The sequence below is a fragment of the Platichthys flesus genome, chromosome 17, assembly GCF_949316205.1.
Source record: "Platichthys flesus chromosome 17, fPlaFle2.1, whole genome shotgun sequence".
Lineage (NCBI taxonomy): Eukaryota > Metazoa > Chordata > Actinopteri > Pleuronectiformes > Pleuronectidae > Platichthys > Platichthys flesus.
The window spans coordinates 9,147,682-9,172,223 of record NC_084961.1 but is presented as its reverse complement, the minus strand read 5'-3'; the positions used below and the strand labels follow the sequence as shown (position 1 = coordinate 9,172,223).

Genomic DNA, 24,542 nt, shown 5'->3' with positions numbered 1-24,542 from the left:
GGAAAAAACAGTTTCCGAAGTTTCGATCAGAAAAGAACCACACTGCAAGTCAATGTCAGGGAGGAAAAAGTTTGTTCTTAATACATATTTATTTATATTTTCATATACTTTTTACATATTTATCTGTAATAATAACATGTATGTGGAGTGGGAGGGAGATGGAGGAAGAACGGAAGAGGTGGGCATGTCGAAGGAATGTCACTTTCTTTTCTTTTTTTTTTTACCCCATTTAATTACAAGAGCATCATCTCATAGTCCCATCAAACACGCTACAACTAAGATTCCTAAAATATAGAGCGACATATAAAACTAGCACTTTTTTTAATACTCTGGAGGATGTAGACCTGGGAGAGAAGGATGGACGTCTGGGTTGACCAACTAACTGCAATGAAATTACACACAGGCAGGACCGGGAGAAAACTCTTATTGTGAAAGGTGGGGCGTGTATAAAAACACACCGAGAGCGAGGTGTACAATACACACGCATACACAACACGCACACACAACAGTTTCTACACAGTCATCATGCTTCAACAGAACCTTGTGTTACGTCTTTTTTTTCTATTCAGCGTCACATTAGAAACAACAACCACAAGTGGGTCAACGACTGCAGAGGGCAGATTCTTCCATTCCCCCCCTCCGAAAAAACTCTCAACAAAATGGGTTACCATTCGAAATGAAATAATAAAAGTGTATAGTAGTGTAGGACTTCAGACAGTTTTTTCTGGGGCCGTCACATCTCCGAGAAGCCGGGCAGAGCATTAGCATTTCCCTCCCCTGGGTGTGCGACAGCCTTCACAGGGAACTTGCCTTCTCCTCTCTACACTACAAACCCCATTTTTCGAAACATGGCGTACACAGAATCCCTTGGAGAGCGCGGCGGGTCAGCCCAGAGCGCTGCACAAAGCTGGAGGCCGTCCAGCGAGAGCTACTGGCAGACAACAGGCCTGGGTCAGACACACAGACCCGACTGTTCCCGTCCTCGGAGATTAGGTGCAATTAATTAATCCGTCAAAGTTTGGTCGTTTGTGACCTGATCTTATAGATTTTATTGGTTTTAATCACTCTATGAAATGCACAAAATCATTTGAACACTGTAAAATGTAAAGAAAGCAAATAATAATGATTAAAAAAAAAGGAATCAATAAAATGGTTTCGATTCAGGAGATGGTAGTTTCTAATTGTCTGACAGTAATAAGGCAACAAAATAAAAAGAGCGACAAAACGGAAGTTAAAAAAAAATTGTACAGAGAAAAATTGGTCTTTGGTGTTCTTTTGCACTGAGAAAGTGAAATGATAACAGACAAAAAAGAGAACTAAATTATTATATAGTAATTATTGGTCATTTCTCTGATGCCCGAGTCTGAGTTCCCAAGACAAGAAAATACTTCCTGGTGGTAAACATGAGCTCTTAAAATCATGTGTGCACTACAAAGGATCAAACATAAAAAAAAGAAAGAAAATAAATGAATGTACATAACTACTTCTACAGGGTTTGAGAACTCCTGCACAGTGCAAATAAAAAAATGCCCAGTATTGATTACAAATAAAGAGTAAAGTGTTTGTTTTCATCGTACGACTTGTGCAACGGCATCATGCTTAGGATCACTTGACATGGGACGACCCAGGGAGGAAGCGACTCTCCACCCTCTCCTCCGTCCGACGAGTCTGAAGACCTGAACACTAAAATATGCATATCGTCAAAATGGTTCCTGAAGGGGTCTGTTCCAACGCTTCGTCGTTTTACTTTGTGGGTCGTTAAGAACATCTATACAATAATAACCACGTGACACTCCGCTCTCATGGGATCACAAAAACATCCATTGATTAAAGGGTGGGAGGGAGAGGTGAGGAGGGGGAGGGGGGGGGGTGTTCGGCAGAGAACGGCGCTCGTGTTTCCAGTCAAATGGTCTTCCAGGCTATATGCTGTCAACCTTCATCGTTTTTATATTCTGTGACAATAGCACCACTCCAACAGATAACACTGCCCACGAATACGAGGAATCATGGAGGGGGGAGGGGGGCTCAAACTAGTGGCCGATATGCCTAAATGGCAAAGTGCTGGCAGGGCAGATTTCCCCATGACTGATACTGATTGACAAGACGAATAAGTTCATGACTGATTGTTTCCTCGTGATCGGATGTGAAGACGAGGGGGTTGAACCTCGGGTAAGGATTTCCTCAATGAGACATGACGCTTCAAGAGAGAGGGCGGCCCTTTGCTTTTTTCCCCCCCATGGCCAAATCTGGAAGTTTTGGGAGTGGGTGCTGGAGGGGTTGGGTTTATGTGGGTTGGTCCTTCTGCAGGGCTGAGATGTCCAGAGCCGGAGGGCCCCGCCCGCTCCACTCCCTCAGCTGTCCGTCCTTGAAGAATAGATTGAGGGCGGGCAGGGGGACGCCAGACTCCGGCGGGGGTTGGCTGAGAGGGTTCGACACGCCGCTGTCCAGGTCGGAGGGCTGGCTGCCGTCCTGCCGTCACAGGGTAAAGGTCACAGGTCAGCACAACAGGTAGGAGAGGGGACGACATGTGGGACGAGGAGGAGACAATAGTCAGGAGAGGCTACGTGAACCAGCTCCCGTCTGATTTACTCAACAGTCGTCATTTGTGGGACAGACTGAAATTTTAATAATTAAAATGTTTAATAATAAAGAAAATAAATAATCTTAATTTGATGCTAAATATTTCCCCTCCCCCTTCTCTTCATCCTTACAAAACATCACAGGTTGACAGACTGCACACACACACACACACACACACACACACACACTATGACACTACATATAACATATATACACTATATTATGATAGAGATTATTTAATGGTTTCTATCTCATATTTCAATAAAATTTAACTAAATCAAGTAAACTAAAATCCCTTCAGTTTCTATGTTTATCTACATCTTAAAGACAAGTTTACTAAAATGACACCGAAATAAACTGACTGTTAAATTGACTGATACGATACAAAACAAAAGCTTTTATGATACAGCATCTGAACTGTACACATTGTTGTGTTTTAACCAGATTAAAACATCAATCTATGAAATAAATTGAGAAATTGTTTTGCCATTAATCTGGATATAATCTATCAAACTCCATTTGTACAATTGAATCCCCGAGTCCTGATATTCTCTGGAAACTGTTTCTCTCTTTTTTCTCCTGTGAGTATTCTCAAGTGGGAACCTGAAGAGGCAGCCGAGTGTTTTTACCTGGTGCGACTGAACAAAGCTCAGCACCTTCAGCGACAGCTTTCGGCTGGAGAGGAGAAGCTCTTGAAGGCTGAAAATACAACAAAGTCTGAAAGTCTCGCACAGCTCCAACAACTTCTCCTTACACTTTTCTAGGTGTTTTAAACAACAGGTGCGTTTGTTCGGTTGCCGGGTGTTCTTGTTGTTTCACCTTTCGCTGCTGCAGAGTTTGTGCGAGGCGATCTTTCGACACACTTTGCGGTTGAGCTCGGAGCTGAAGAGGGGCATGCCGAAGCACAGCTCGAGAGGGACCCACTCGTCTTCAGAGGAAACGGCTGAAAGAAAAACAAGGCCGAGGGGAGTGACATAAATCAGCGACTTGACTTGACTCCCTGGCGTAATTTACAACTGCTTTTAACTCTTAAACATCCGATACTCAATACAAATAAATGAACCAGAAAAGATAAATCTACCTTCGGGTTTTACTTTGCCTTCACCGTTGTTCTCCTCTGTCACCAGTTCAAAAGACTCAGTACTGCCATTAGTGTCCAGGCCTCCACCCAGATGTGTATCTCCTAGAAGAAAGGCAACAAATCCCATCAACACCGCGAGACTGAAATATTGTTTCACAGTTCAATTATTTCCATTTTCTTGAACAAATAGTTGCTTGATTATTGCTGAACTATACATAAATACCTAAGTTAAACAAAATCTTTGATCCCTTTTGTAAACAGGATTAAATCCGTGCACCTCCAGGTAAAAGCTGAGAGGGTTCGATCCGCACCCATTAGCGAAGGCCATCACAATAAAGAGCCACAATTATGCAGACAAGCAGCGTAATTAAACTGGACTGTGAGCAATCTTTATCCAATTTGCACCGTCAGTGCCATTGGCCATGAAAGGCAAGGTCATTGTTACTAATTCAACTATAAGTCCTGTATGTAAAAAGACCCCCCCCCCCCCCCCAAACACACACACACATGCAAACACACAGTGGAACTAAGAGTGTTTGTCTTGGCTCCCCCCACCTCTGCACTCATTGCTGTCGCTGGTCCGGCGACGGTGCCTGTTGTTGGAGTTGAGCATGGTGATGTAGCCGCACTGGTGCTTCAGGTCCACTTGCTCCTTCAGCTTCTGCAGCGCTTTGTGCACACACATGTTGGAGTAGGTGAAGTCTGCATGGGGGGGGCGAGAGAGAGAGACAACAGCGCTGAAGCACGCAACTCCACAGATGGTACCTGCTGCACTGTACAACATTTATATTTATATATTTTGTTTGAATGACACAAACTGCAAATTCAAGGTTCCATATTCAGCTGTCATTGTTTTGACTTTTTGACTTGTCTTTATTGATTGAATGATCCTATATTATAGAGCTAACGTAACATGAACACGTGTATTAGCATTACATGTGTAAGGTCAATAATCAGAGAAGTTTACAGATTTTCCTACCTCCCTTCAGATCCTCCTCATCGAAGGGGAAAGGAATGTGGACTGTTTCTCCATGGCCATGCATACCATGGCCCTGAGGGTTATACAAACAAACACTTGTTGTGTTAACAAAGCAACAATATTCAAATACACAACATGACTAAATACACATTATATGCTAGCAATTTCCCCAGGTTAAAACTAAAATAAAAACACAGAAAAACCCCTTAAAATAACTTGAGATAATAAATAATCCCCTCATAGAAAAGATTGTGTGCTTGTGTTTACCTGGATGAGAACAGCAGAGTGTGTGAGGGCGTCATTGAGCATGGTCAGCACATTAGACGTTGGGACGACTCCGGGGTCGTGACCCCAGGAAGTGATCAACAACCTGTCGTAGGACTGACCAGAGCAGGAATTTGCAATTATTACAAAACGGATTTCCACAAAACATAGTGGGAGGATGAGACATGGGTCAAGAAAGAACTTATTAAATCCTGCCGTGGATCAGGGGACAGATCCAGGAATGTTCTAAATTACTTTCTCTACCATGGCTAGATAATGTATTATTTGACATTTCCACCTATTACTCAGGGAATAATGTATGGAGCTGGATGAAAAGATGTGTGCAATGTGGTGCTGGGTTAAATTGAAGGGGATTGTTGGGTCTTGGTGGAGATATGTGCTCTGCTGAGAGCCAATCCAATTCGACATGATCATTTTCACAAATCTTACAATATAAAGTTAAAAGCAAAAGGAGGAGGACTAGTCACACAGGTATGAAAACATGGTTTTTTACCTCCCTGTTCCACAAAGATGTAAACATTTATCAAGTTCATACAAATCCTATCTACTACTTATATTAAACATTTGATTAATCTCGGGAATCACAACAGAAACAGTTCAAACATCCTCTGAATTACATGTTTGAAATCATTTTTAAATTCACTAAATTTGAAGATTTATTTGTTTATTTTTTTGTAAATAGCTGCCATGTAAGTGAGGGGGAAAGAAAGTGGTCCTTTTTTTTTTTTTACAGTCAGGGTCAAAGAATGAATAAAATTAAAGTTAGAAACAAGTCAAAAGAAAACCTGCTGCCATGTTTCCATTAAGTGACCCATTTACATGATATTACCTGTCCTACCCCGAGAATTCACCACATCTAATACACTTTTGTTCCACTTAGGAAAATTCCAAGAACACTGGTTAGGAAGAGCATGTCTGATGTTGACTCTGATGGGCCTGTTGCTTTGTTGAGGAATGGAGGTGACAAAAGGAAAAGCCTTGAGTTTTACCTACAGTGTTGTGATCACCTGTTTCTCCGACTGAAGCGGCAAGGTTAAAATTTGAATATGGCAGGAGATGAAGGGCAAAGATAATGAAAAATCTCCCTACACTCTACAGAACCAGAGTTTATCACGTGGATTGTTTTTCTTATCTGACTTCAAAGACGTTTCTTTTTCTTTTGCTGTTATCAGTTTCAGCTCACATTTACTTATTCATATGTATATCACCTACACATATTTCCAGCTACCCACCTGATTAATTATTAGTTTGTGCTTACCTGGAATATGTCTGGCAGTTTGCGGAGCCGGGAGCCTTTGGAGAGCAGTAGAGACGGGGGGCCCTGGCCGGTCACATGGTACAGATACAGCTTGAACCAGATGGAGCTCACCTCGGGGATGGCCGGGCCAATGTGCTGCAGGGAGAAAACAAACACACACACACACACAAACGTGTATTGAAGCAGAGCTAATGCTTGTACAGAATATGTTCACGTCCTCATATGAACAAAAAGCAACAATGGAAAAGAGGAATAAATACTTTTTATATACTGTTTTTCTCCTGTTTGAAAGGCAGAAATTGAAGCTGCTATTTTGAGATGTGAGCAGAAAACAAATAGGAATTCACTCAATTCCACTTCACCAAGTCCCAGCAGCGGAGAATAAACAGCAGCGTGAATGGCACAACAAGAGTTTAACTTCTTTCCCTCAGTCTCTCAGAGCTCAGCTAGAAAGCTGGAGTCTGGCCAGTTTGAGGAATTACTCATGAGCCTCGTCTCTCCCTCCCCTCCACTCCCCTCTCCTGTCTCCCACTCTCCTTTCTCCCTCTCTTTGTGTAGTTATTGTTGTTGGGACAACTGCAGGCTGAGCAATCACAAAGAACACACACACTCAGAGCCGCAAATCACTATGGACACACAAGTCTGTACACAGCGAGAGGGCAAATACAACCACACACAGAGCACTCTCATGTCTTAACACACAAACCCACACAACATTTGATTCAATATTCCAGCATGCCACATATAGCAGCGTCAAACCTGAGGCGTGCAGCTGCTGATGGGTCGGATCTCGTTGCTGAGCGGGGCCATCGACACCAGCAGCTTGTAGTTCTTGTTGAGGACCCGGCTGCAGGTGGCCTGGTCCAGACCCAGCAGACTCTCACAGCGCAACATGTCCAAGGGGAAACCTAGTGGAGTGAAATAAACAAACAGGAAGAGTCACACGGGCGATACAGAACAGGCGGAAAAGTGCAAGTTAAGTGCAGGCATAAGTGAGAGTGGTGTTATTCTTCTCATCCAACCATTGGAAAGAAAGCAAATAACCGTATTTCTCCAAATAATAAACTTATTTAACTTATTGTTTTTTAATTAATTTACATAAAGAGACACTGATGACTGATGCCAAGTGTCGATGCATCGATATCATTGGTATCTTTCTTTTTAGTCATGGTGTTGAGTGTTCTCTTCAACATGACTTGTCAAGCAAATGTCAAAGAACACTTGCTTGGAATCAATAATCATCACTTGTCTCCGATAGTGGGTAGAGACTTTAGTGGAAAAAGTGTCTGTGTATTGCTGATAGTGATAATTAAGAGATCAATTATTACCAGAGTGGAGTTTCACAGCCCTGCCAAAAAGGTCACAACAGGGGCTGTTACGTTTATTTAACAACACGGAGAGAAGCAGCCTCTGAAAAAAGGATGTGGCTGGACGGCTGCTTCATACTGATAAACCGCGGTTTAAAGGTTTAGTTTTACACAACAGTAATTTACATCCATTTCAAACATCACAGAGCATCATTAGCACTATAATAAGAGTGACGGTTTTAGAGATATGCTCTCTAGCTATGTTGTAATCTCAATTTGACTTTCTAATACGGTGGTGAAGTGTCTGATCTGATATTTAGGACTGAAAGATAAATTTTCCTTTCGTCCTAAATGAGCAATCATCCCTAGACTGTTTTTTTCATCAGGGGCTGACTTTAGCTGTGCTCCCTCCTCAGCAGAAGTCTGGAGCAGCAGCTGAGGACGATGGAGAGATAAGACAATCAGGAACGAGGCACACTGCCAAAGCAAACAAACAGCATCTGGTGCCACAATGGCGGCTACATGGCAACTCGGGCATTTGCTTTGTTGTCATTGGAGAACTCAACTCTCTGCTGCGCCCTCTAGAGACACAAAAGGAACAACACAGCTTCACTGTGGATTCATGCTATGCCTCTGCATCCAGATCGACATCCAAATACGACTGTCCAGACACATGCGAAACAGACAAAGACAAAAGACACACCTCGTCTTTGTTGTTCCCAACCTCATCCACAACATAGACACTTCATTTGTTATGATTTTTTTGTGGTTCAGAGAAACAGAGCATCAAGATAAAAAAGAAACAAGTCATAAATTAATAAATTAGTCATCTTTGCTTTGAATCATACTCACAATATTATACACATGATCATGACTTGAGCAGGACACCTACCAGTTAACTGTACTTAATATACTTTAATATTATTCATGAAGTATATCAGTTAAACTAGAAAAGCCCACTTTCACCTTAAATATCAATTTGTTAAATCTCACTTTGATTTCTTTGTGCTGACTCAAAAGTGATTTTAAAATCATCCAGAACAAGATGTTCCCTGCATTTTAATTAAAGTTCATGTTTTCCTTTGGCAGAAAACTAACCTCAGAAGAACACATAAAGCTTAAGTGAGAATTGTATGACAACAGTAGATACAAATCTGGGTTTCTATTTTGTAAGCTTGCTTTTGGAGCTCAGAGGGTGAGATCTTAAAACCAGAACCTTATCAGCAACTCCTGAAATGATACACAAAGCTCATTCTGGCCTGCAAGATGACTATTTAGTACATGTATAGACATGTACAGGTGTATGAGGTTTAGGTCTTGCATGTGGTCCCCAAATAAAGTGATTGAAAAAGAGTGTGAAACTGACTGGTTACCTATATTTGGGATATCAGGTCCCTGGTCCTGAGTGAGTTCTTTGTTGTAGCGCAGGAAGAGGATGGTGTTTTTCAGGGTCAGAGCGTGGTCAAAGTAACGCTGAGCCTCGCCCTCTGCTGTGCTCTCCACCTGGAGACATACAAACCACCAGAGACCATAGAGTGTCAGTGTGTTTACAGTTGTGTATATTATACATGAAGGACTAAATTACTTGCTAAACCAAATTTGTCAGATGTGGCTCTGACAAAAGCTTCCCTGTAAAAATGCAAATACATTTTCTTCGTTGTAAGGGATCATCTCACCTTCTCCAGCTCAGCCAGGAAGGTGTCCAGAGTCTCATCAGACAGCTTACCAACCTCAAACATGGTCACTGCATGACTCTTCAGGTTCTAATACAAAGACAAACACAAAATTAAAATAGAATGACACTCAGTAGAGCACATAGATCCACTAAGCCCAAACAGTACCCTTGAATCCAAGCCAGGGTAATTTGAACAAACTCAAAGATCATTTTATCAAGATCCATGAATTATCCTCCTGGGAAAATAAACATTTTTGCCAATTTGGAGGAAAAAATTCCTGGATCTGCCCAAAACACATCCGACATTTCAAGTTTCTGAGAGGATGTGTGTTTAAGTTCAAATCCATTTACTCACCGGTGACAGGTTGCCCATCATGAGGAAGGCTGTGAGGGTGGAGTCAAAGAGGAAGGCAATCCTCTTGGTGGGTGCGGCTGGGATGCTTAGGCTGCTAACGCTGGCTGTGTCCGCTGCAGAGACGAACACGACGCATAACAAGACTTATAACTGTGTGCAGTATAATTTGTGCATGTAATAGCATAAACTCCATGGTTTTTATCCCTCTCAGACTGAGGACATAAGCTCCTGATTTTCTGAGAATGAAATGTGTTTACAAGGACCATAGTCTGTCTCATTCTCCAATATATTACATCAAATTGATAATTAACATATATATATGTAGATGATGAACAGGACATCTTCATAACATCAGTTTAACATGCAAATTTAAATTAAACAAGAAATTTGATCTGTTTTAAACAAACACCTTTTAATGTGAGAATGGATTTCAGGAGCATGACCGGGATTTCACAGAGATTAATTAGCACGGCTGCTTCAAACTTTCTCAAACAACATTCAGAGAGGGCTTTGTGTGCAGTCATCAGCTTGTGTATTTATTTGCATACATTAGTGAATGTGCTTGGAAGACTGTGTGTGTGTGTGTGTTTGTCTCCAGGTGTGTAGTCAGACCTTGGTCTTCCAGACTGGTGGTGTCGGTGTCGGTGGCAGAGGAGCCTCCCTCTATGACAGGACTGCCCTGCTCCCAGGACAAGAGCATCTTCTGAGGGTCCATGGTGGTCCTATCACGAAGGACACAACACATCGGTATATTAAACTTTGGTTTAGTACAAGCAAGATGGTGTTCTTGTCTCTGTATGTCATCACAGCGAAGAACAGGCCACCTGCCTCATGCCCACTGTCAGCTGGGACTGGCTCCAGCCCCCCACGTCCCTCAAAGGATAAGCAGTGAATATAATTGATGCAGAGTGAATCAAATACATCAGGGATTTCTTCACCTAAATCCTCAGACCCTCACCAAAAAGTTCCTTTACATCTTTTCAATATTTGGACATAAGTATTATATTTAGATAAAGACAAGGATTTACAACATGGATGCAGAAATTCAAGTAAATTCTCAAATCCTTAGCATTAAATTGGATTGGAGTTTTTGACCAGATAACATTTTATAATCCTCACATACATCCAATTGTTCTTTCATTACAGCGACGATGACATAAAAAAGACGGTTTTCCTTTGGGGCTTTACAATTATTCCAGTGTAAACACAATTTTGTAAAACTCTGCAACCATCCCACACTCTTCAAATGAAAATGCAGCTTCCAGGTCTGGTGTAACCATGGAAGAAATGACGTCATCACATTTGCTAATGGACTGTTCTGTGGAAATGACGGGTGAATGCACATACTTGAGCCTGTTGACACAGGGAGCGTTCTTCCAGGTGGGGTTGAGCTGCTCGGGGCTGATCACGTGACCTTTCTTCACAGCGAAGCCGAGGCGACAGTACATGGACACGGCGTTCTAACCAAACACAGCAGACACACAGTCAGGAGACATTTGATGCCACAACAAACATGGGACACCATTAGCCAGGTACCTTTTCACATCATAAATCATAAACCTGGAACCATCCTGGACTTTTACCACTTGCATGAGGGTTTTTTTTTTGGGTTTGGGAATGGACAATAGTTAGAATAAAAAAAAAGAACCGGAGAAGGACGATTGCTGCACTTAAAGTGAAAGGTTGTTGTAAAAAGGGATCAATTCCATCACTCGCCTTCTTTCTACATGATTGCCACTATAACACAGACTCTAAATTGAGTGCAGCACGTTCATTCATTGAATATTAGAACAAAACCTTTAGTTATATTTCTGACATTATTCTGCTACAGAGCTCCAACCTGCTCCAGTTTATCTATCTGTATACCTGACGTTTTAGAGTGCGGCTCTGGCAGCAGTTTTCTGTCCAGACCTGACTAAGCCCAACCCAGACCCTTCAGGGACTCTGTTTTTTGGGTTTGAACCAAACCCTAACTGGATGTATTCCCTTACTAAAGGCTGTCAGGAGCGAACATCCACATTCTTATCTGGATATCTTTGTTTTCACTTTCTTAAAAACAAAGCGTTTGGGGGTTTCTGACTGAAGGTTTTATTCAACAAGAGTTTCACCAGTTCTCACTGAAAAGAAACTTCAATCCACGATCAAGACATGTTTTCAGAAAATGGTCAACACTATTTGAAAGCACTAAACTATGTAACACAATGTGAAGGATGATCGAAAGGTTGTGTAGTCAAAAGAAAAGTAACAGCTTTGCTCGGTATAAGAATATTCTTTCTGTATCACATGATGCTGATATCAAGTCTAAAAGAGACTTTAAAAAAAACCTGAAATCTCTTCTCCACTCTACTCTAGGGCTGTGCTCACTGAACCCACAGCAATAAAAACTAATCTCTCTTTTGTCTGGTGAATCAAACTGTCTAAAAAGTTAGGAGGAAGATAGCGCTGTGTACTTTCTACTTAACAGTTGGCTAAATTTTGTCATTACTGCCTTAATACTGTCTGTACATTCATTAACTTGCCTTGCTATTAAATCCCTTATTCAGACTGAAAAGGCTAATACAGTCAAGTGTGGTAGACTTGATTGCTTTCTACACCTTAGTGAAGCTAAAGTCAACTCTTAACCATCAAAAGAAGCACGGCCCGGATGCTTTTTCTAAAAGGGACTCGGACCACGAGGTAGTCTTCATATAACAGAAAGTTAAACTTGAGTAAAGATTGTAAAAGTTGGACAAAAAGGAGACATCTCCATCATCTCTAAAGGTAGAACGTTGCTACTGGATAACTGCTACCTACGCTGCCTTCGACCACTTCTGCCTCTGAAGTGCTGCTTCTCAGTGGCGGTAATGAGATGAGGCCGAGGGACAAGCTCTTCCCACTGGAGGTCCTGACACTGAGACAGAGTTTGGCTCAGAGTCTCACACAGAGTGAATAGGAAACTGGGGAAAACTGGGTCAGACTCAAGCACCAATTCAACTGGAATGGGGCTCTGACGGAGTCATGGGGAATAATAATGGATCTAATCTGAAACTCTGTGTGTTTTTATGTCTGTGTGCATGAGTGTCACAGTCTACCTCTTAGGTGTATTACAGTATATGTGAAGATGCAATCAGTATGACAGAGCCAAATCTTGCAGCTTTCAGAGAGTAAGGCCCTACTAAGTATATATACATAAGTTCAGATCAACCGTTTCACTACATACATAACGATAGGATTCATGTTCTGTAGCAAATGGTGAAATACCTTCACTAGATCCATGTCAATCTCCAACACGTTTGCCAGCTGAGAGGGAGAGAAACAAATAAGACTTGGTTGAAAGGTCGGTGAATAAAGACACAGAGTCATATCACATTCAATGTGCACAGCAAGGAAACAGGTTTCTAAGAACCCACCTCTGATACGTTTGTCTGCTCATCAATCGAAACAAAGATTTTGTAGAGAAGCGTTTCAAAGTAATCGCCTTGGACACGGTTCATGACGAAGCCTTCAAGTGGGGGCACTGAAAAAAACATGAAATTTTTTTTTTACACTTTCAATTTTTCTGTTGTATATGGTCTGTAATGACAATTTTAGTCATGTCCATTAAGAACAATGTTATCTTATGTTCCAACAGATGCAATTGAATTGCATACAGTGTTTAGTCAAGGTAATTACTCAGGAAGGATAATTAGAGCATATTAGACACACAAAGCACACGTACCTGAAATGCAACTGTCGTCAGATATGGGAACATCCAAGTAGATGTAGCCCCGGTTGTACAAGCCTGCAATAAAAGAAGAAATAAACATTAACACAGTCAAAATAATAAGTTAACACTGCTTCTTTTAATTAAGATCGTTGTTGTTGTAGAGAAAAACTAATCTTACAATGTTAAAAACTTGGATATCGTACTTTTTTCTGATCAGAAGAGAAAATTGTGAATTCATCAGCAGGGTAAAATCTAAAATCTAATTGAAACAGCTACTTGTATTGCATCTCTGGTTTTTAATTGCATTCTAACTGTGTCACCAACGCCCCAGTGGCAGACGCTCATCACTGTCAAACTGTTCACTAATTAACATTGTAACTGCACGGACACAACTTCGGTCCCTGTGCTTCATCTTTTACATTCACAGCAGCACACGGACGAAAGACCTTTCACTGCACCCTCAGTATCTGGCTGCTGGTTCTCATGTCGGCTAACAAAGACTGCTGTGTACTTATTTCAAATGTTTTGGTAGCAACGGAACTCAAGATGAATAAAGTCCTCAACTTTATTCATTTTATGATCCTCCACCCTTATTTTATTTTTTTTAAAGTAAATATATCCAATTTACCTTGTCACAGCAAACATTTGACAGTTTACTGCATAGGTCCACTGTCTTACTGAGACACTTAATAGAATGGAGGGAGCCATAGTTAATGTTACTGAACAACCCTGTGCTTTTCCTCCTATGACCAGGTAAGATATATAATATCCGAATTCATTCACACTTACGATATTAACACACTGGTCCAATCACATTTTGAAAATGGAATATTATGTGTCATGTTGTTGTTCTCATGCCTTATTAATAAATAACGAGGTTGACATCTGAGATGCATAACAATGAATTTGCTGATGTAAAGTAAGTGTAGACAGGAGTTTTTCTAGTTTACTGATGGTGTTGTACTCAGTGTTTCCAAATCATTACCAAGACTGCCATAGTCAAGTCTTTCTCACTAGTTTAATTACGATCAAAAATGTTTTCACACTCCTCTTCATAACATAAAAGAAACTAAATGTTCTGTGTTGCTGCTTCTTTGTCGAGGTGTGTGCAGTGCTCGTTGCAGCACTGTGTCCTTTTTCCAACCATTTTGCAGTCCACTGGAGGCAGCCAGAGTTCAGCCATGACATGGGTAGGCAGTGCTCTGCTGTGCACGTTGCACACCTGCCGTCAGTGTGCATGGGGTGTTCACGGCAGCATGCTGCGTGCATGTTCATACGGCATTCAACATCTCATAACCCGGCAGCTGCAGGAATTCTGTGAGCAACTGTTTGTGTGCTCAACTGTTCTAAGGTGAAAAGGCTTCAATTCCAGCCATATTTCTATGTATGGAGGTGGACAAAATGTTAGAAATACCAAATAACTGTGGCATTAAATTGTACCATTGCCTTCTTATCAATGGTGTCAAATAAAAACAAAGAATCCCAATCCAGAACTAAGAATTTGAAAACAAAATGCACTGAATTCATGTAATTCTTGCAGCAGATATTAGCATTATAAGCTAAATGTAGTCATTTGTCATATCTTTGTAGCGAGTGTATGCCAATACAGTCGTAACAACATGTGACAGACACTCACTTAACACTACGTTGAACTCCATCGACCCAGCCAGCTGAGGACCAGCATCTATCATCTTATCGATTGCTTTCTTCTCAGGTGGAGAACAGATCTGAAATAAAATAAAGACACAACGTCAGAGTAGGCCTGTGAACGTGGGCTCGTTTCTATGGAAGCCAACAATCTCCTCCAGTGAATAAATCGATTTTAATATGATAACTCTGAACGGTTTTGAATAAAAAAAAAAGAACTGATGGGAACGTGAATGGTATGTATTTTCTATCAAGTGTCACATGCAGCAGGAGTATCATGGGATGGATAGTCGGTGGATAACAGGCTAGAAATCAACAGGTTAATCATCACCGGCATAGATCAGCTACACATGTATTGCGCATAATGTAAAAGGGGAGCGAGACTAGAAATAAAACAAATTCCAAGTGGCTCGGCCATTAAATAAATAAATAGCTACACTTGAATATATGACACATCACAAACATCCTTTTCCCGGAGATTCATATTGTTATCGCTCCTTTCAACAAACAGGTATATTACAAATGTTTACCTACCAATAAAACATCCATACACATGTAAAAGTTAATACAGTTTTTAACTCACCCTGATATCATCCTCGGTGATGTAGCCCGTCTGTGCAACCCACCACGGCTCTACAGAGATCTCGACTGGTTTGGCTGGTAAGAGGTCCCGTGCCGTTTTCCTGCGGAAGAATTTCTGAGAAAAAAAGAGTAGTATTGTTATTTTTTATTACTTCAAGAATCAAGAAATAAAAGCCTTAACTATGAATCTGAACACTGACAATCTGAAAAAATAGCTTGAGGTTGATATGCTTAATATCACAATGATTATGGTATGCTTCCTACATTGAGTATTGCAGTGAAGTTTGTTGCTATAAAACTACTGGATTTATCATATACAACATTTTACACTACATGAACGATGTCTATAATGTAAGAAGAGACATGAAATGTATATGTCTGATGATGGAGGTTTGCTTCATCATCAGACATCAAATATTGATACAATTATTTGTTATTTATGTCAGTTTTAGAAAAAGTGTCTTACTTTGGACGACCTGCACTGGTTCATCAGGTCAATGTACTGGTTTCTCCCGATGCCAAGCAGCCGCAGACCTGTGAGACAACGGGAAAATAAGTTCCTCTGTAATCAGTAAAACTCAAACCTCATGCCTCAGAAACTAAAAGTGAACTTGTAATGGCTGCACATTCACCCTCCAGCCAATAAATCTGGCTGCAGCGCAACTACAAAAGTGTCTCGGGCCTTTTTCAATTAAAGCCTCTGAGGATTTACAAAAAAAAAAAGAGGGAAAGAAAATTACAAACAGAAAAAAAGTTTTGTCTGTCTGGATATTTTCAACTTTATTTCAAAGTTATCTCAGCTAACGGAGCTGTAACAGTGACTCATCCAAATTCTGCAGAGAACACAAAGACCTGCACATCTTCTCTAGGACAATGCCCTGACACACGCACACGTAAGCATCACTAATCTATTTATAACACACACACATACACACACACAGGGATCTCTTATAATCAGAGTGTGTGCATGCATATTTTGAATATGAGGAAACACTGGGCCATAGTTTTACAGTCTGTATGTGAATCCCACCTTGTCACCTCCTCCTGCCTATGCTACACGGACCAGAAGGGGGCAGAGCGAAATGTGCTGGGACGGCTGCCAGTCCAAGCTGGTACCAGTAAGGGATGTTCTCATTTCAGCCTCCTAACACAGCAGAATCTTACATGCGTATCCTGCTGTTTCACCAAGACACAGACACAACACAACACCCATATATCCGCCCACGCAACACACTCTCACACACTGCTTCGCTGCCTCCCTATCCGCCCACTTCTGCATGACACACTTCCAAAGCTCCTCCAGGGAGATTAGAGGAAAGAGGCTCCTCTGAGCACAGGCTCCGACAGCCCGCTGACAGCCTTCTGTCTCTGCGGCATGAAGGTCCTGCACCGCCAGGACGCAGACACTCAAAGACCAGCACCAAACCCTGTTTCACTGGACAGCAGAAAAATCCAACAATGGTACAGCTGCCCTCATCTTGACCTAGAGCTCGGACGCAGTTTGGATACCGTTAAGAGATATATATATGGTTTTAAAAACTCATCTTAATGCAGTTTCTATCTCCTCTGTCATGTTTCTCTCTGTGGCTGTACACCAAGTCTGTTTTCTGAGTGATGCACTGCCAGACCAACCACAGGTCAGATTGTATCCTGCCACTGTAGAATGCTAAATGATGAATTAAACTGTCAGACCTAAATGCTCTGGCTGGAATTGAAGCGGAGACATAGATCGGAGCCTCGGGCCTGGCTGTGGTGCAAACCCTTGGATCATCTGGCGGCATTGGGGTCTCCATCCTCAGCGTTGCAGGATTCTCGTCCAATGACCAAGATGAGCTCACTCTCCTTGGCTGCTACAGACCCACCGTAGGGAGCAGCACAGTGTCAGTGTGAGTCAAGGCCACGCAGCCAGAAAAATGAGTGGCTGCAGAACTTGGGTTTGTCACTAAGACGGTTGGAGAGGCAGCTGAGCATAAGTGAAATTTTGCAAATGGATTCCAACAGTCTACCTTTTCTGTCAGCGTCAGACTGTGCGTAGTTTGGAATAGGAATGAATGTGCTGCAGACGAATGACTGTTGGTGAAATGGCGGTGGCGTACATAGAGAGATAATGGCAATGGTATTAATTATCATTCCACCTTATTCTTTTTCCAGAGGATTTCTCTGTTGTCTTTCAACAGAATCCTGAAAGCCTGTGGGTCAGGGTGGAAGTGTGGCTGAGGATGTGTTTTCTTGTAAGATCACAACATTAAAATAGTCCTGACGGCACAGTTTCTGTATTTGAGCTGCGTGCATTTGTCAGTGGGTTGGGATCTTTGATATTTTCACAGCAGCACCCTGTCCTAATCAAAACACAACATGAAATCTAAATTTCGACAATATGGGATATTTAATTCGGTTTTGGAATGATTTCCGAGAAACACAGATCCTAGTTGATGGGGTTACACATCAGAAAAGTGACAGCTTTGTTGTCTTAGAAGCGATTTAGATTTTTTGCATGAAATGGGCTTCATATCAACTCATTCAAAAACCACTTGGCTTGGCTCTGTTTTGGTAATGGAAATGATTTATGTATATTAGGAATGCTAGTCAGGAGATATGAAAAACGTGAATGTCACGGAGCAACAAAACCCTTTGGGTGATTTGTTTGTTATCTAGTAAAAAATAATACTAAAACTATGAATAATTAAAAAACAAACCACCAAAACAAAAACACTTGTAACCTCATCTGCATCTGTCAAAAAAGCTATAAAAAACATTAAAAAAAATATGCTACACCTGCCAAAAGGCTGGCATCCAGGTGCCAATCGCCCATTTTCTTAAAAACAACATTCTGATGAGCTTCATTTATCTTTTAAATGTTCTGTGGTAGAAAAACTGAAAATAAATAAATAAGATAAGCTATTACTTCACCAATTATTTCTCCAATTAATGCAAGGCACAATTTCCTAAAGGTGACGCCAAGAAATGTTTTCCAGGCCATTTAATTTGCAATGAAATAAATCAGAAGCAAAAACATTGAGAAGCTGAAACTAACAAATGTTTACCAGGAAAAAATTACTAATTTACCCCTTAATTTTCTGTCACTTTATAGTTTCAGCTCTGGATAATAAGGGCCAGGGCGGAGGAAGTGATATCCACATTCTGAATAATACAGCAAAGACAAATAACTAATGAAGATATTTAAAGTTTTAAATCTCTCAATTGACCTGCAGACCCTGATTCAAACTGTTTGCAACTTTTCACAATGAACACCGACACCCTTTAAAACATGTGGAGTAGGTGGAAAACAGACCAGAGACACAGAGGCAGTTTAGAGTGGGAGGTATACAGAGCCCCAATTAATTTCAACAGTTAAGGGGAAGAAGGAGGGAAAACTGACAAAATATGAAGGAGGAGAAACTCACAGTCTGCGGCAGTGAAGTTGGGCAAGGAGTCGTAACTCTTCTCACTGTTCATAATATCCTGGAGGTGCAAAAGAAAAAGAAAGGAGACAAGGAAGAGAAGAATTAAACTCATTTTCTCCTCTCCCCTTTCCATGTCCCCTGCCTCTGATTAATAACAGGATTAGCAGATCAGCGCTGCCATACTAATTTCTGCTCCCAGTTTTTCATTAAGTGCTTAAGATGGATTATAAGAACATGACATAGCCCTTGGCAATGCGGTGGCCACAGTTAGAGCTCAGTCAAGTTGAGCAGCATGAACAGGAAACTGGGTGAATCGAAAGTGCGCTGAAGACTGAATATTTTATCTTTATTTGTTTTTGAGCAAAGACATTGAACACGGAGCATAATGGTAACATCTGTTTTTATGAAGTGGGAAGTAAAGGCAGTAAATGTGGAACATTCGATGGTGCAGACTAGAATCTGCAAACACACAGTATGTTTAAGAGGCTAACCCTAACCCGACCAATATATGGGGGGTTCAGGAGGTAGACAGGGGTCATCCACTAACCAGGTCGGTGGTTCAATCCCTGGCTTACTAAAAGTAAAAGAACAAATGACTAATCTCCAGGTGAATTACTGTGAAAATGTCGGCTCAGTCTTTGTAATGTAATTGTACAATTCAGACGTCAGAACCCAGCGGGTCCCAGTCCCTGACAGACTGGTTCTCTGCGTGGCCGAATGTGACTGAGCGTCATCAGTGAGAGTGAGTCGTCACAAAGGCAAAGCTTGAAGTGACTGCAGAGCAATTGGCAAATATTATTTTCACTGTATGTGTTTGACCTGGGATCATACTTGTGCGTCTCCCTGAGCTGGTACATGAATCATCAATAGACGCTGACTGACACCTAGTGCCTGACTCATGCCAAGACTATCATCATGGGAAAATTCAGCATTAAACACTGACACTATGGCTCGGTTTTGTGAGCCATATTACAACATTTCCCTTAAGACTGTAATTTGAATTGCATGAATCCCTCAGGCAAACAGTGGATAAAGACAAGTTCCTCTCTATACATACAGACTGTACAATTGCATAGGTGATGGTACAGCTACACAATATTTATACTTTTTCTTAAATTTATTGAGGAATGGAATAATGTGGTATTTTTTCATTGTTGATTTACCAAAGAATACATTCCACACAAAAGCAGAGAGCTGTTAAAAGCTAACATCCTTCTTATTATAATAGTTTCTTGGATTCCCTGTTTTGCCTGAAACACGTCCATCAGGTGTTTCCAGGGATTTTAAAAACTAAAGACATGTTTCGATTTAAATTAACAGAGACAGGATGTTTCAAAACCAATTAAATCTCTGCTGCTACACAAAAACTACCCCTGCTCTGCTGCTTTGAGTAGATTCGGCTCATTGTTCTGACAGCGCAGATGTAATTGTGAGAATCACCAGTGTTATTGTCAGACGAAATGAATTAGCGAGGGTTTTCACACACTGTGTACACGACGACAGATGTTCAGGTGTGTGAGAACCTGCTCACTGAGGCTACGATAAAACAAAGTGCAGAAGCATAACCGTGTGAAATGTCCCCCCCATCCCCCCGGTTCTGCTCTGCAATGCAGCATGAGCTCCTTACCTCCATGATTCCTATGTAATATGAGAACGGAGTGATTCGCAGGCCTTTGACCATGATGTCCGACAGGTGGTATGGGTACAGCATCAGGTGGTCGCGACTGTACTTCAGGAGCTCCTCGTAGTACTTGCGCTCATCCTTCCTCACGTGGCGCACTGATCATGAAATACACACAATAGTCAGTGTCACAGCCAGAGCTCAGTGTTCATACAGTAACACACATCCATACCAGATCAATTCGGGTTAAGACAGGAATATTGATCCAGAAGGTCAAACAAAACAATAGCACAATTGATTGGATAAAGTGGATATTATTGCAAATCTATTTAAAGACTATCACACACTTGTTCATGGATTTAAGTTGTAATATAACCACTTCCTAAATTAGTGAAGAAAGTGGTTAAGAATGTTGTCAATGTCAGTCAATCGGCAACTAGTGAACCAAGAGAAGAGTTAAAGGTTCAGTCTGTAGAATTTAGTGATATTTAGTGGTGAAATTGTATGTTGCAGCTGAACACCTCTTACCTCTCCCTCCCCTTACAGACAAGAAAGAGAACCTGTGGCTGCCTTCAGTTGTCATAAAAACTCAAAAGATGTTTAGCTTGTCCAGTCTGGGCTACTGCAAAAAAAAATGATGGTGGCCTCCGTAGAGAGGACCCATTGCTAATGTAAATATAAAGTATTTAAATATAAAAGGGCCAGTTTCCTATTCAATTTCTTCCAATAGATCCTGTTCACTTAAATATTACACACTGTACCTGATATGTCTTATTTGAAAGGCATACAATTCAGAAGGTTTTGTTTGATCTCACACCAAATCATAGCATGTCATAAAACAGAATAGGTTTGGCCCTGGTGTGACGGTCCCGCTTGCTTACCTAGGTTATTGCGGAATCGCAGCTGGTTGCGGATGCTGTACAGCAGCACATGCTTCTCATACTCGCGCTGAGAGTTCCCCAAACTCTGCAGAAGAAACACAGCAACACAGGATTATTATGCTAGGATGCAATTAAAGAGAGAAAACAAGCTACTGGGCCCTTTTACCTGCCACAGTGTCTGTAATGTGAACAAATTCTCTATTCAAGAATATGACCTGGTCAAGATAATTCGATTTATTACATCAATGTCAAAACAAGCAACAAACACATAACTGGTTTTACCACAAAGTTTTTTAATTCCCTTTAATATCAATATCAGCCTCCAGAACTCCATATTGGACGAGCTCAGCCAAACGTTAGTTTTTTTCACAGGAACATGACAGGGCTCAAAACAGGCCCCTTCTTAGGTTTCAGGCTGTGTCAGTTGATAGTGCTTCAGCAGTGAATGCTTCCAAACTGATTTTATAAGGACGCATCAGTCTGATAGGCTGGACTTTAGCAAATCAGGTGTCAGCAATGACATGACTGATTGACACAGTTTTTTTATGCACAATCACTGACCTACACAAGCTAATTAGTTTGTATGTTTTGATATATTTATGACTGTAATAACTGAGGTTAATGTTTAATCAAATTAATCAAGCAGCTAAAAACAAAGACACATACAGTCTTTAGTGCCGCAACAACCAGTGGCCTCATTATATCCACACAGTGAGGCGAGGTAAACAGACTTTAACACTGAAAGAATCTGTGTGGGAGAAAAACTTGGCAACATGGTGCTTTCCTTAAAATTGGAAATCAGATTAGCAAAAAACTGCTGACACAGTAATCCTGGAAGTGTCAACTTGGCTACTTGTTTTGGGGGTGGGGGTTGGTAATCCAGCAGCGGTGAGGACACAGATCTACTATGTGTACACGCCTCCTCTTCACCACATGATGGTATAACGGCACATGGTTTCACTCAAGAGACAAGGGATCAATGCAGTCTGCTATTAGTTAATCATGCTTCCCATTCATCCACATTGCAAAACAAAAGCACACACACACTGAGCACAGAGGAGTGATTGCATTATATGCATGTGACATCCACATCCTGAAATTTGTGGCGCCAGCTCACTCCCAAAAAATGGACGTTCACAATCTTTACTGGTGTCATCCTGATTGTTAAAACTTAAAATGTTGTAATTGTGATTGTGTCTATACTGTGAATATTGTCATCTTGATCGTCCATGTTGTAAAAGTGTTGTCCCCCGGATTTCTAATACTGAAAAAAGTGTAATCTTGATTGTGTACACTTTACAAATTGTTGTCATAATTGTCCGTACAGTAAATGTTGTCACCCTGATTATTCAAATTGTAAAATCTGATTTGCAGCTCTGTTGTGTATGTGGGTTCTGGAGAAGGGATCCCTCCTCTGTGGCTCCAGGGATCCGCTGAATGGAATCTTCCCAATGTTTCCCATGAAGGGTTATTTTCTGCTAAAGGAGATTCCAGGTCCAGATCCGCCTGCAGCGATTAACTCTGTTAAAGAATATAAATCACACAGCTGGACCTGGGGTGTGACGTCAGCGTGTGTTGCAGCCTGAGGGAAACAGTGATGGTGAGTTATGGCTCCGGCTGAGAAACCGCTGCAGAGGCAGGAGCGAGCGTCGTGTGACAGAGCACCGCGGTGACATTGACAGGTTCACACACACAGACACACACAGACACACACACACGCACACACACACACACACTGACACTGACACACGGACACACGCACCTGACCCCCCGTCCCCGTTACAGCCCGGTACCTGTTTGACGTTAGCTGGGAGCTTGTTCCACGGGTAGTTCTGCCTGATGTGGAATTCCACGTCCGTGTTCATCGCTAGCTAGCTAGCAGGCTGCGAGCAGCGGTCCCGGAGACGAACACACACTTGCTCCCGGGCGGGTCCACGGTGACTTTATGTCCGCTCCCTGACACCCGACGAGCGAGAGAGAAGCGAGCCCCCGGTGCGAGGACGAGACGGGTTCTCCGGGGGTTATTTTTTCTCCTCCACAATAAGAACGGTCACTTCCTTGTTGTATTTTCGAACAAGCCGTTCGTCACGCTCGTGGCCACACTCGTCACTTCCGGCCGAGGCTTGACAGTGGATGTGAATGGAGCTCGTGACGGATGAGAGGTGATTGGTCGTCGGAGCCGATCAGCGTCGTGATCGATAATATGATGAATCAATGAGTCTGGGTTTGTTGTTATGGTTGTGACCATCATTAATTTCCTGAGGTCAGGTGGTCATGGGCGAATTAACCCTCTGAGGGGCCCGGGGGGGATACATGGAGCACTGGGCCCCCACTGGCCCCCACTCAGCGTTGTGCCAGTTCACACTTAAAAATAACTAGTTCACAGTCATAGTTCATTTTTTAAGTTCTAATTTGTAAAAATTAACTTGTTCAGGTTTATCTGTTACGTTTTTTTTTATTGGAATGGGTGTGCTCTAAAGGGTTAGCATTAGGGTTAGAGTTTTGGAAGAAAAACATTAATAGAAAATACATGAATTCATCAAATAACTACAGAAAACCAACAACTTCTAACATTATTCATCAAGATTGTAGGATTTTCCGCCAGTTATTTAAAAAAATAAAGGAGAATCTTAATCTCCACTTTGCACCTTAACCTGTATCTTTTTTTGGAAACTGCTCTTTGTCAGGTTTTCAGCTTCTGCCATCCCTTGCTGACTGGAAACAGAGTTTAGGGTTTCACGGTCTGACAAAGTCCACCGAAGCTGCTGATCCTCACATGTCATGATGCCTGAGTTGCTGACAGCTCACCTTCCGCTAGATACTGTGTGTCATTCAATCTGTCCACATGTAACTCCGGTTTCTTGTCATACGCCACTAAACAAACACGACAATAACTCATCTCAGCACCCCAGGAGCAGCAGCGGGTGCAAGCGAGGGAGGGTGCAGATGTTCTCTCTTTGTGTGATTAAAATGCACATTTAAGAGATATAAACCAGGGGGGAAAGCAGTCCTAAACGATTCAGAACTATGCCTCTTTGGAATTTATTGGTGGAAACTTTTTTCTCTTCTCAAACTGTGGACGAAGGAAACCTAAAAATATAAATACAACTTTAGTAGCATAAAGCTGTTAATAATTCAATTTTTTGGTCATAAAATATAAATCATAAACAAATTATATAGCAAGAGTTTTAATTTGTTCTCA

At 41.6% G+C, this 24,542-nt stretch overlaps 1 protein-coding gene across 1 annotated transcript; it reads right to left on the bottom strand.

Moving 5' to 3' along the window:
- Positions 1–55: 55 nt before the first annotated feature.
- fam91a1 (family with sequence similarity 91 member A1) lies at positions 56–23,419 on the bottom strand. The gene is made up of 24 exons (XM_062410062.1): positions 23,134–23,419; positions 21,341–21,425; positions 20,466–20,617; positions 18,839–18,896; positions 15,901–15,968; positions 15,436–15,549; positions 14,842–14,932; positions 13,218–13,280; positions 12,910–13,016; positions 12,761–12,799; positions 10,868–10,980; positions 10,133–10,242; positions 9,521–9,633; positions 9,167–9,253; positions 8,864–8,993; positions 6,943–7,091; positions 6,184–6,318; positions 4,908–5,021; positions 4,641–4,713; positions 4,217–4,363; positions 3,662–3,763; positions 3,400–3,523; positions 3,210–3,279; positions 56–2,469 (listed from the first exon to the last, which is right to left on the bottom strand). Exons 1-24 carry the CDS (start codon positions 23,203–23,205, stop codon positions 2,284–2,286), a joined length of 2,502 nt encoding a protein of 833 aa, XP_062266046.1. The 5' UTR covers positions 23,206–23,419; the 3' UTR covers positions 56–2,283.
- Positions 23,420–24,542: the final 1,123 nt, after the last annotated feature.

Bases quoted from the DNA above. Each gene is read 5' to 3' on its own strand.
- fam91a1 (XM_062410062.1), bottom strand. From the start codon at position 23,205: ATGAACACGGACGTGGAATTCCACATCAGGCAGAACTACCCGTGGAAC. The intron at 5,022-6,183 runs GTAAGCACAAAC...TGCTCTGGTCAG, and splicing joins AACTGCCAGACATATTCCAG to TCCTACGACAGGTTGTTGAT. The intron at 4,364-4,640 runs GTAGGAAAATCT...CCCCCCATGCAG, and splicing joins TGAGGAGGATCTGAAGGGAG to ACTTCACCTACTCCAACATG.